Source organism: Porites lutea, chromosome 1, assembly GCF_958299795.1.
Source record: "Porites lutea chromosome 1, jaPorLute2.1, whole genome shotgun sequence".
Classification (NCBI taxonomy): Eukaryota; Metazoa; Cnidaria; class Anthozoa; order Scleractinia; family Poritidae; genus Porites; species Porites lutea.
Genome location: NC_133201.1, coordinates 60,096,672 through 60,110,178, shown reverse-complemented (window position 1 = coordinate 60,110,178; position 13,507 = coordinate 60,096,672). Strand labels below are relative to the sequence as shown.

The 13,507-nt window shown below is 38.6% G+C and overlaps 2 protein-coding genes across 2 annotated transcripts; one reads left to right on the top strand and one right to left on the bottom strand.

The window, feature by feature from the left end:
* The first annotated feature begins 546 nt into the window (after positions 1-546).
* Positions 547-8,242, top strand: LOC140923911 (iodotyrosine deiodinase-like). The gene is made up of 3 exons (XM_073373931.1): positions 547-983; positions 5,380-5,696; positions 8,060-8,242. The coding sequence occupies exons 1-3, from the start codon at positions 626-628 to the stop codon at positions 8,240-8,242; spliced, it is 858 nt and encodes a 285-aa protein (XP_073230032.1). The 5' UTR covers positions 547-625.
* A 74-nt stretch (positions 8,243-8,316) lies between these two features.
* On the bottom strand, positions 8,317-13,467 carry LOC140923899 (G-protein coupled receptor 157-like). The gene is made up of 3 exons (XM_073373924.1): positions 12,703-13,467; positions 11,734-11,922; positions 8,317-10,275 (listed from the first exon to the last, which is right to left on the bottom strand). Exons 1-3 carry the CDS (start codon positions 13,294-13,296, stop codon positions 10,021-10,023), a joined length of 1,038 nt encoding a protein of 345 aa, XP_073230025.1. The 5' UTR covers positions 13,297-13,467; the 3' UTR covers positions 8,317-10,020.
* Positions 13,468-13,507: the final 40 nt, after the last annotated feature.

Sequence of the window (13,507 nt, the reverse complement as noted above, 5' to 3'; positions counted from 1 at the left end):
TATCCAACCAGTTGGGATTCCCAATCTTATTTGTTTCATTATCCCTGAAAAACCTAGCCTCTTCCAGGCTCCGAAATAGTTGGGTCCGCGAAACTGTGAGAATTGAAAGAGCTAGGCTATTTCAGGCGTTCAGAACAGGCTATAAAAAGCCCGATAAGGGGATAGGATAATGAAGTATTTAATTTAATTTTATATATCTTAGGCAGTGGCAATTCAGATGTTTCCACTAATTCTTGTAGCGATCATGAGTTTCGTCTGCCAAGTAGCTATATTTGTTTGAACCTAGGATTCTTCTTGTAGGAAGTTTGGTCCAACATTACCGGGTAAGTGGAACAGTCACCAGTCAGGGGTAGGCGTCTAAAATGTCTAAAATACATGCATTAGATCGAGAGACAAGGAAACAATTAAATTTTGAATTTTATTTTCAGCAAAACTTGTGAGTTTCGGCCCCGGGGGTCGGGTAGAAGAGGACCCTGGGTATGTGGTTGATCTCTTTTCATGTCACGCTTGCATGCACGATTTAACTTCTAAGAACGTCACGTGATCTACACAGAATGATATTAACAAACATGTTCCCCAAAGCTCTTTTACCTAAACGATTCTCAAAAGTTATAATAACGTGATAATGGAATTATCTGCTCCTTTTCTCGCCTCATACTGGCAGTACATTGCCTCAGTTTTTGCCGGAATTTTCATCGCTCAGGTAATGAGGGGAGTTTTCCAGCAGAAGGAACAAGGTTATACTGTAGATGTGGACCCTATGCAAGATGGCGAAACGACCGACATCCCTCAAAGTGACCCACGTGAATTAGGTGACAATGATCAAATACCTTATCCTTGGTTCGATGATCGCTTGACCGAGGAACAAATGAAACAAAAGTCCGCCGAGTTCTACGAAAAGATGAACAAACGACGAACTGTTCGCAAAATTAGCGACGAAGACGTCCCTTTGGAGGTAGTGGAAAACATCATTAAAACGGCAGGTTAACACATAACTGAAACTATGATAAAATAAGCATATCTGTTCCATTGTTCTATTTTACTCTTTGCATGACCGATAACTATAACTGTAAGAAGAGTATATCTATATGCATCCATGTAAGAGCCTGGTTTTAAAAGCGATTCAAGAACCTCTGACCACCTTCCCCCCCTTCCAAGATGGCGCCATGTTTGACTAAACTTACCCTTTCAAATATATTGGACACGAGACTGTGTTTAACTGTTGCTGACCAGGTTTATCTTTGATGATTATTTTTTGTGATATTTGTAGGTCAATTATCTTGTTCGCTTTAGTTTTACAAATAGTATCATACGGATAAAGAACATATAATAAACATACAAAATAAATCGAAGAAAATTAAAGTAAGAATCCTCCCTGATAACTAGTATATTTATTATTTTATCAGTTATCTCAATTTTCTCGAACTGTATATTTCATATTTGGGTTATTTATATTTCTTTGTTCATTCCATAGAGGGTTAAAGAGTCATCGATTTTAACAGTGTCACGAGTTGCCCTCTAAAAATAGTCTTTTATATTGTATCGTATTGTATATATTGTATACACAGCGCCTTCTACTTTAATTCTCATAGAGTACTAAAGTGTGACGTCATAAAAATAAAATTTCTGAAATTATGGGATTTGTCAGGATATTCTGAAAGAACAATGTCCAAGAGGCCTTCTTGCCAAAAATGAGCATTTGGGGGCAAATTGTCGCTGAGATCGTAGCCCAGTTATGCTTAGAAAACTCCATACAAACCCTTCTAAATTTTTTTTGGGTCGACCCAAAAAAATTTTAGAAGGATCTCAGCGACAATTTGCCCCAAAATGCTCATTTTTGGCAAGTAGGCCTCTTGGACATTGTTCTTTCAGAATATTCTGACAAATCCCATAATTTCAGAAATTTCATTTTTATGACGTTATCACTTTAGTACTCTATTACTGTTGTTTTAATGGTAATTAGTATCTGCAGTCAATCAGTTCTTTATTCTCTATTTATAAATGATTAAACTCAAGATTTAAAATCGTTGGCCATCCTCAAAACATAATTATAACATAGCTAGAAAATTCGCCTTATCAAATTCAATACCGCGAGCGTGCTTCATATTCCTATTGAGCACGCTGATGACGTCAATAAACTATTCGTCATTCCTCGAGTTATTGTGAGCTTAGCAATCCTGAGTCTCCTGAGTGCATCCTTAACTCAGTAGTGCACGATGAAGCGTTTACCATGTGTTTTATAAGGAATTGAAATTTAAGAGGAAACGTTTGAATTTGTTAACCGATAGTAAGGAAAAGAGGTGAGTGTTGTTTTTGTTGTTGTCATCTCCGCGAGCTGTGCGGGCTGTGGCGTGAGATCATTCTTTGCAAAGCTGTTTTGTCTCAATAACAATTTTTCCGTAAATTAATATTTTTTTGGCACCTAAATATGGATTTTACAATCATTTTTTTCTCTCAGTTTCAGGATAAAAACATAAGATTAACTGTGAGGAAAGAAAATATAGTCACGTAAACATTGTACGGCTTTGAGGGCGCCCTGCAATAATAAAATTTTGCTGCATTGATCGCTTTGATAATGTTATAAAACAATTAGTTCATGCTGCAGCTGTGCGTATGTCGAGATATTGAGCACGTGGGAAGTTTGGAGAGCACTCAGGAGGCTAGAGTTGCACTACGCTACTCTGCGAGCATTCGCAAAAAATTCTCTCGCTAACGCGGAACTGATGAGAAATTACCCTTTAGGATTTTCTTGTAAGATGCTAGAAAGAGCTGTCCACGCACAACTTCTGTCTTTTCTCAATGAGCGGAATTTATAATCCTCTCCAAACTCACTTTTGAATTACCTATTCAACTGCCGGGTAATTCAAAAGTTTATCTTTTATACTTGAAATGCGGAAATTACTCATTTATTTCACCAGCGAAATGACTTTAAAACATTTCTGTTGAATCTGATACAATATATGTTTTGTAAACCATCATATTTCTTCAACGAGCAACAATATTAAATGGGATCACTTTGAGATATTAACAACCGGGAAATCAGATGTACATTGTAGAATAGAAGAAACTTTATTGATTCGAGATTTAAAACCTGCTTTAAATGAAAATGCTGGCAGTTGTAGACTTCAAATTGAGTCTTGAGTTTTTCACATCCGTGGACGTAAAGGCGGCTCATTATTCAGAACTGAACTGGCCATATTACATTGGTTGTCCAACAGCAATTTCCCAAATAACACCACCGCCCCGCGGTCTGACATTGGTGACCTGTTCACCTTTAAGCAAGTGTCCTAGCTAATCATGGCCATGCCTACTAATGAACAAGGCCCCCGGTAAGGACAGAATACCGATGCGATTAAAGACTGTCTTCGGCACATACTACCAGCTATTACAATGCTGATTAACTCCTCCTTTACTATGATATATAGATTTAGCCATAGATTCCTTAAAGAAAATATAAAATCGAGTAATACTAATGACAAGCTGAAAGCAACGAGAAGGGTAAAAACAACAACAATAGATCTAATTAGCAAAAAAACAACTTTGCACGTGCAGCACACTTTTTTTTCTAATTAGCAAAAAAGCAACTCTGAGCATGCAGCAGTTTTTCTTTTGCACATTTACTTACCTTTCTTTTACACGACTAAAACGTGAAACTTCTTTTAGCTTCCTATTTATGCGTTTTATGGAGGAAATGTTTGTGTTCCTGTTCACTCTGTTTTTTCACTGCCGCTCCTTTTTCACGTTAGTAGCCGCTAGCATTTCTCATTTTCTAACCGCCGCTATATAATTTCATGTTTTTCTTCCAACGAAATTAGGCTGCATACAAACGGACGCAACAACTCCCAAAATTGTTGCGCCAACAATGTTGGGAGTTGTTGCGGTTGTGTTGGCAGTGGTGTGCAAACGGATGCAACAACTCCCAACAATGTTGACCTGCAGTGCATCGTGGGAGGGATACAACCCATAAGTCTTTGTAAACCATGCGTAATGAGCGTGCGTGGCCCCAACAATGTTGGAAGTAATATATCAAACATGAGATGCAGTGTTTCATCACCAGATGAAACACCGAGAAGAGAGTTGAAAATACGACGCGCAGCGGAGTATTTTTGACGAACTTCGAGGTGTTTCATCTGGTGATGAAACACTGTGTCTCATGTTTGATATTTCTTCTCAAACAAAATCATTTTTGAAGGAGAAATTAAGGATGCAAATACTAAGCAGTGTTTCATCCGATTTCCAAACACTCATTAAACATTAATTTCCTTTGTATTTTCTTAATGAATTATTAATGAGTTTGAGAAGAGCTGTGCAAACGGATCCAACATTATTGCGCTACGCTTTGGCGATCACGGAACAAAAGAAATATTGGGAGTTGTTGGCTGAAAAGTTTGACCGGTTTCAAACTTTGCGCAACAACACGCAACAACATCCAACAACATGCAACAGGGTGTGCAAACGGACGCAACATGTAACATCCAACAATGTTGCGTCCGTTTGCACGGGGCTTTAGTCTCCGTTATTATTTAGTTCTCGCTCCTAACAAGTGTGACACTTGACATCGGCTTACAGGTAGTGGGTGTACGGACGGTCGGCGTTCGCACGCTACGTCATAACCAAATTTTCTCGGATGGATAGTTTACCAAATTTTCGTACCCATGGTGCTCCGCTGGCAAGCCTCGCGCGCGAGAGCTCCGCTATTATATTACTAGAAAAACAATTTTGTACGTGCACCGCGTTTTCTGGCAAATTTCTTTACTGTCCCTGTACGGTCTGTACGACCACGACGTGAATTGACAAAGAAGAAATATCTTCCTTCTTTCGGTTGTTGCGGTACCCACGATAATTCAACTCCAAAAGCATTCACGCGCCCTTTTTAAAGTGATTCGGAATAAACGCAACAAACTTTGAAAAAATATGGGATGGTCAAGGGATAAATCCGAAGCTGATTTAACTGAGTAAAATGTTATGAGGTCCTATGTACCTATGTACACTTTAAAGGTTTGTTTCCAGCCGTCTCAAGATCTTTTGACCTCCATTTGGGGTTATTTCGAGCTGCTGCCCCAGAACTGGTAAACGGATGATGATCTAACAACCAGAGGGCATTGTCAGGATTCAGTAGTAAGTTTCAAACCAACTCTAAACACGAATCTATTTACGGCAGAATTTAAGCAGCTGTCCTACGTTTTCTCTTACATGGTTTCGCTGCCAGCCAGAATTTATACAGCGAAATGAAAGTAGATAATGACCACAGGTTATTTATATAATGTTTGAGGTTAATTTTAATTTGTTGTTATTCACTTTAGAGAGTAATAATTGATGAATTATTACGCGCTCTTTTTAATCCAATAACTTTTTTTTTTTTGGTATTAAATTTTTCAGGAACATCTCCAAGTGGAGCTCACACAGAGCCTTGGACCTTTGTGGTTGTACAAGACAAATCTGTTAAAGCTGAAATCCGCAGAATCGTCGAAGAGGAAGAGTATCTAAATTATGGAAGACGAATGGGGGAACAGTGGGTTAAAGATATTGAGTATCTCAAGACAACGTGGGCCAAACCATACATAGACACCGCTCCTTATCTCATTCTAGTTTTTAAGCAAGTTTATGGATTTAACGAGGACGGCAGTAAGAAAATGCATTACTACAATGAAATGAGTGTTTGCATTTCTGTTGGTCTTCTCCTTGCAGCCATTCAGGTCAGTTATCTGTTTTTGTTATACAGTTAAACCCCGCGTTAGGGACAACCGTTTAATACGGACACCAAATTATTATTACGGACTGTCTGCTTTGTCCCTGGGAAAGAAAGACCTTTCATTTTCTCTAAATTCAAGCACCTTAATACCGACAACCCGTTAATACGGACAAGGGGTTTGACTTTACAAGAGGCTAGGTGTTAAATCTATTTATACATTTTGCAAATATAAACAGCAGTACAGGCCCCCAAAAAACATATAAAAAGCAAGTGTTGAATCCTTAGAACTTCTAACTGACTCGAAAAAGCATTATTTCAGCCATATCCTTAGCTCATGTAGTTTTTTGTTTCACATCTTCAAAAGCAGTAGCTAAATTTTGTCTGTCGAGCCAGATAATGAAAGCCATCCTTCGCCATGAACTCGTAATGTCAATCAAAAATTAGTTTATCAAGATCTAGATGTACTAAAAGACTCGAAAACGGTAGCCCGGCCTCGCCACGGTGGTCCGCGCTACAGTGGTTGTAACCTGTACTTTCTACAGTAAACTCTCTCTAAAATGGACAGCTTCAGAACCGGTCCTGCGACTGTCCGCCTTGGAGAGGTGACCGTCTTATAGAGTGTCAAGGTAACACGACATCAGTAATTATAAAGCTGACTATTCGCAATCAATACGCGTATGTTTAAAACTGCTGAAACTGCAACACACGAAGAGCAGTGGAATTCTTTCCTCTTTGCGCTATCAAACGTTCATTATATAATCCAACATTCACGGTTTCGTGGTCCAAAAGCGTAACAGTATACATTCTGTACACTCTGCGAGCAACAGTTTGCAAGTTACTGTCATGTAGAGCACCCACATTTCCTTTTTGAGGTATTTTTTCACTACATAAAGCACTTCCCAATCGTCCGTTGACGGTTTCAAGTGTCCGTTGTTCGTGTTAGAGAAGATTAGTTACAGTAAAATGATTGAAGCACTGCAGGGACCAACACCTGGTGTACGCCTTATAGCAGGGCGGATAAAGGTTGGGCGGTGAAACGAGCGCTCCGCTCTTCATTTAATGTGTGATGCGGAGTAGGACTGGCACGAGCGCTCTTTCCGCGCTTCCGGAGCGCTTGAAGGTCGGCGAAATTTTCCTTTTTGCAAACCGGAAATCCTATTTTCTTTCTGTAATTTCAGGCTACTATGTTAAATAGATAATTTCGTTTCATAACAATATCAATAAACAGTTTCATATGTTTGTGTCTGTACGCCTATAAGTCAAACTTGTTGGTCGTATAATGCAAAAATTTGAGTTTAATTTGGAAGTGTTGAATACCTCCTCCCTACACTAAATATCACCTAATCGTCTTTCGCCGTTTCGTTTGCAAAAGCTTAACACTTCTTAACCTCAATTTTTACATATGTTAAAGGGGGATAAATTTTGTATAACATAACAAAAAATTAGATTGATATATATTGATATAGTGGCGTTGCACTTCTTCGAACTTTGCTTCTCGGGTGCAACGCGCCATGGCGATTCGCGCAATGCGTTGCAAATCCGGCAACCGCACGTAAACAAAATTTATTGAGGTTGGTTGTAAGGTTTTTTCTCCGTTTTTCTCTCTAAAACAAAACAAGGTAAACAGTAAAAACTGAGGGGAAACTAATTTTGAAGTTTCGAAGAGACAGAAAGACGTATGAGATGTTTTTTTCAAAATTAAAGAGAAGGATGATGGCGATTGAAATTAGCATAATTTCACCTTGCACGAGCTGCACGCATTTATAAAATACACGTCATCTAGTTATGAAACACAATCTGCTGTCTTTTAGTTTTGCCATGGATGACATGGATGAGATTTTCCTTCGTGTTTTTGACAGTACTTAGTTGTTTTTGTTTTGGAAAAACATCGACATTGGCGAGTAGCAGAACGAAAATGTAATTCATTGGTAGAGTCATGGAAGTAATAAAAGAAACCCTTTGAAAGAGATGTTTGACTACTCCAACTAAACCTCCCGAAAAAAATAGCAACATTTGCCTCTCGGAGACAGCGTACCAGCACAAAGGAACGAGGAAGAGGTGCAAGAAACCAAATCAAGCAGCCATAATTCAGTGACAGCAGCAGTGTACAAGCCCTGACCGAAGTCGAAAACAAGCGACATTTCTAATGAGAGTCCCAGTCCACTGCATCACACCTTTTTGCTCGGACGCGCTCGTTTCACCGCCCAACCTTTATCCGCCCTGCCTTATAGAGGTGCGGTCCGTTAAAAGAGAGTTGACTGTATAACGTACAATTAGCGTTAAAGTATATTTATGTATATTTCACCAGCGCATGCACATGCGTATTTGCCAGAATAAACCTCAATTAACTTATATCATTTTTAACAGAATGCTGGATTGGTAACAGTAACATCGACTCCAATGAATGCTGGGCCACAATTACGAGAATTACTTGGAAGAAAGAGCAATGAAAAGCTAATATTACTGCTTCCACTTGGTTATCCTGATAAACAAGCAATGGTGCCAAACATTAGAAGAAAGCCACTTGAAGACATCATGGTTCTAAAATAAAATAAGGGTCCAAGTTTTTCCCTGGGGCACATTACCTCCCCAAAGAAACACCCATAGGTTTCAGACACATACAATGTCGGCTGCTATCGTTTGATTTATTTTTCTGGAAACATTGCTACACTACTTGCTAGGGGAATTATAATATCATTAGGGAAGAACAAACTGTTGGATATCTGATTATAAAAAGAACATTATTATAAGCTAACCAACAATTTGAGTTAGGAAGTACCGCATAAACCCTAATATGACTTAGAGATTAACTGACATTGAATAACATGAAAGATATTTTGTAAACAGGTACATTTTGTGAATTAAATCATAGCTACGTTTAATTAACATTTTCTAGAAAACTTGCATTACTAGCGTGTAAAGTCGCTCGTTCGTTGTCTGATTCACTTTAACATGACGTAATGAACAGCATTTGTTATACTGAGGACAAGGAGCTCAGTCCTGTGAGGAGTCGCTGTAAGGCTCTTTTGCTATTTACTCTCCAAACATAGTCCGGTGTTTGTTGAAACGAGAGGTGCCATTTTCATTTTGATGCTCTTCTCTGACATTTTCCAGTTTTTTCTTTAAAAACGAAAGGCTCCCTTTTCACTGTGAAGTTCTTCTAGATTACACACAGTGCAGTCTTTGTTTCAAACACAAACGAAAGGCTCCCTTTTCATTATGAAGCTCTTCTAGAAACAAAGTCCACTAATTGTTTAAACTCCGGAAAGGCTAGGAGCTCTTCTACAGAATACATTCCGGTATTTTCTGAGTATCTGGTACAGGGCGTTGCAAGGTTCGTTGTGTTTTTAAAACCTTCTAGTACACAGGAAGGAAGTACGCAGTTCAAAACGGTCGCGGTGAAAAGGGTTCCGTTTAAAGTAGCCTATTCCAGTTTTCAAGATAGTGTTGTGAGGTAGTTGCCTTTAGTTTTGTTTTTCAGTTTTGCTATTTTTTAGATTTTGCTAGCTTTATGAAGGTATTCAATAGAAAGTCTTCCGTTCAGCTAACTCAAAACAAGTCTACAATTTACTGATTTAATTCGCTGTGTAAGCTAGTAGAGTTAGTTGAGTAGTAGAGTTGTTGTCAGAAGCTTTTGAAGAATAAACTGCTGTCTAAAGAGAACCTACAGAGTCTTGGTCCTCTCGTTAAAAAGCCAAGCGAGCTACAATAATAGTAATGTGCAGAAATCGATCCCTGATATCTGAGAGCCAGGTACAGGCTAAATTCAATGTTTGCGGAAAGTGCCGCACTAAATCTATCCACAACGCGGCATTCAGCGGGTCATTACGAAATTGCCTTAAGAACTGTTTGTGACTTTTTCCGCGCTTCATTTGGCCTTTATTGGTTTAAGAACCTTTCGCGTCGTCTTACAATGAGTCTTCGCCGGCCACGGTCGGTTTTTGTTCGCGTTTTTGGGTGAGTATTTTCAGTGGCTACTGTACATTTTGTGTTGAAATTTTGTCTCTGGATTGACTAATACTTTGTGCAAAATTTCTTGTTCATTAGTACTCTTTATATGTTTTTGTTTCAAATGTTCATCCCGGTAAGCATTCCACAAAATCAATCATTCGGCCCCATATTTCCCCTGAAGCTAAATTCCAATCTCTCCTCTGACATTTTAGTAAGTACCAGGTATAAAGAGGGCTTGGAGTGATTAAATTCAGCCATTCAATTGGAAAATAAGCCTATCCAACACTTTAAATGAGATTTTGAAGGGAGGTGACTTGAGATTTTTAATTTTTTATTTGGATTGGCTGTGATGAAGGACCAGCGCTCTGACGCAGTCGTTATGCAGTTTGAATAGATGCATAATTATAAACAACTGGAGTTCGATTTCCTATCTCTCCTTGCTCACCAATAAGTGGTTCCTTTGGTGAAGTGTCTTCACAATAAATAGTTAATGAGCTACATCTGTGGGTGCTTTTTGCAAAACACTTTGCACAACAAGATCTCAGCCACCAGTGAAAGCGCCCAAGAAATTTGTCAGTGAAGAAGCAGAAAAGAAGAAAGTTGGCAAACCCAGGTGCATTGTCTCCTATACCCTGAAAATAAACAAACAATAACATTTTAGAACACTAAACTATTACCTTTTTATTTTTGCATTCCATTCAAGTTAAACTAAAGTGAGTGCCACATTGGCTCCACACTGAATAGACTACTATATAATTTATATTTGACTATAAGACTCTTAATAAATAAAGTTTTCTTAAAAATTTGAACAAAAGTAGAAGCAAACACTGTAAAATGCAAAACCAGTCAAGTACAAGCAAATTAACAGCTTGGCAATAAACAATCGCACATAAAAAAGGAAAAATTTTAGTGAGAGGTAAATCTGTACATCAATTCAAGTCATGAATGTAGTAACCCCCTCCATTCATTCATTGACTACCCTTATCTCCCAATCAGTGTACTGCTTCCATGGTTTGACCCTGTGGTACATCACACAGACTAAACAGTATTACGATTTATACTTCATTGTTTTGCTAATACTACTGCATCAGTAGTCAAGTATTGATGGAACCCACCAGACATTCCAGAGGCTGGCCAAGTTTTGAATTCTCAGAATTCAAGTCTAAATAACGCTTTTCACAGAAATTAGGATTAACCCACCTCACGGAGACTGGTGTTTAGTTATATTCTCTTTGCTCAATGATCATAGCTACTTAGGATTACAACCTGAACCCAACCCCATCCCCCAATACCTGTTAACGAATGACACTCTACACAGTAGAAAGGGACTTCACTTGCTCTTTTGATTTTTTCAAGGCAAAAAAGATTTAGTGATCCTGATTGTTCCTTTACTTATATGATCAGTTCAGGTTCACCAGCCTATGTAGCAATTAGTATTCCCACTAAAAAGTTAGGGCAGAAGCAAATAATGTAAGGTGGGGGTGGAGAAGACAGAGGACATACTTTTCATCTACTATTCAAGGTTCTCAACACCTCTGTTTGTACAGCAATAGAGTTCCTGATGGCATGATGAAGTTGTAATGATTTGCTCTAAGCTATGTGACCTTTGTTGCCCTCAATATCTCTACAAAATTTGCACCTGTCAAACCACCAAACAAATATCCTTGAGTTTCCAGTGTGTGTATTCGAAGCAAATTTGGAACCTGAACATACAGCTGAATCCTGATGTTTCAAACCAACCTATTAAAAGCAAATTGCTTCTAATTATTGGAAAGTTTGAAATATCAGGGGTAAAATAATGGTCTTTGTCTGGTGAAGGGAAGTTAGGTTTGGTTCATATAATTGGGAATTAAAAAAAAACTAAGGGGATTCTACTTTACTGAATATTATTGACAAGTTGTAAATCCACAAATGAACTCAAACCAATAGGGTCTACAGGTGTGCATTCTTGGAGAAGATCATGTTTACTGTGAATGAGCGGTGAATGTTCCCTTTGTGTTGGCCCTATGTCTAAACTTTCAAGCTTCACTCGCTGTGCACACTCTGATGATATGATTGCAGCTGCTTGATAAGAATATTATAATACTGACCTGTAAAACTAGTAGCCAATCATCAACCTGGGACTTGTAGTCGGGGCCTTTTGCAATCAAAAGAAGAAACCGTATTGTCCCCCAACTGCGCAAGATGACAAATATCAAGGGGACACATATCAACTTCCTTTCTGCCTTTTGTGCCTGTTCTTTTGTGCTTCGGGTAAAAAGGCCATCTTTCTTAGTTAGCTGAGGATAAAAAGGTTGCATTATAACAAAGATGTATGTCATTCCCAATTAAGGTATGGGCATTATTTTAACACTAAAGTCTGTCAGAGCAAATCTTATGATTAATCATCTGCATTAAGAGGGTGGACTGTAATTTCAGTTCCCAAATCTGCGAAATTTTTGCTTGAGGAATCTGGAATCCAAGAAGTTTTTGCTCATGGAATGCAGAATCCTGAGCTTTGGAATCCAGAATAGAGCTCAAAGAATCCAGAATCTCACTGACATTTGGAATGCAGAGTAACGTTTCACTGACTGACTGGAATCCAGTACCTTGAATCTGGAATCCATGATGTAGAATCCAGAGTCCAAGACTGTCTTAGATTCCCTTTCATGGGGCAAAAATTTCATCAAAAAGAGAACTGAGAGCAGAGCAATTAACTCAACAAGGGTCTTCAACAATACTACAGTCAGAATCCATTGTTGAGAATGTGACTCACTGATTGGCAGATTTAGTAGGGGCCTTTATTGCACTACAAAGGTCAGTTATTCAACATTGTACCATGCAAAAGGTTATAAAATGAAAAATGTTATACCAATTAAAATTATGAAAAACAATAGAAATGTCTGGCAGAACCTCACAAAGCTCAGGAAAAGATCCAGCCGTAGGAATAAAGGGTAAAAACACCAAGGGGAAAAATATTAAAAGACAAAACAAAAGCAAGAATAAAACAGAAAAAATCAGAACTTGCCCAGCGATCCATGCCACGCGCGACACAGATTCCATACTGAATTATAACTTACCTTTTTTGTCATACTCCGTTTTAATAAGCCATAAAGAAGAACTATAGCGAGGCAGGCCAATATTTCCCACAATTTTCCAGCCAAAAACATCCATAGGACTTGTTCATTCCAAGGCAAGTTTTTATTTACCCAGCACCATCCCGACGTGACTTGATCGCCATTGTTACCCAACTTGTTAGTTGATGCACCGATAGATACAATTACAACAGGAACACCCCATCCACACATGTGAAAGAAGTAAAGTAATCTGTTGGCTAATCTGGAAGTTTTCTTGCAAACATTCAAGTACAAATACACGGCCATAAATGCTGTCCAGAAAAATGAGCACAAGACCGATAGTGTTCCGATAATGCTTTGGATAAAACATACTTGTTTGGTTTCGGACCCTGTCAACCAAAAACTTGCAGTTGCCGCCACAGTGGCAACAGCGGTACAAAAGTCTGCTATGGAGATGTAAACCAAAATTCGTCTGGACTTGCTTCGAATGTCCTTCCACACAAAATATGAAACAATGATAAAAAGCGTTCCGAAGAACGATAGAATGGAGGTAATTGTCGTCAGATATTCGTTGACTATTTTTGCACGTTCCCCCATTGAACAGCTTGGAGAACTACGCTTGAAAATGAAATTTACAAGCTAGGCTCTATATTGCGAAAACGTCGTAAGTATCTGGACTAATTATGTCTGTGATTCCATTTGTAAGTTGCTCAACAAGGGAAATACGCAAAGAAACTTGATATCACCACCTACGTTTCCACTTTCGTCACGTCATTCGTCATCGCGCGCGCTACTGATCTCCCCCATC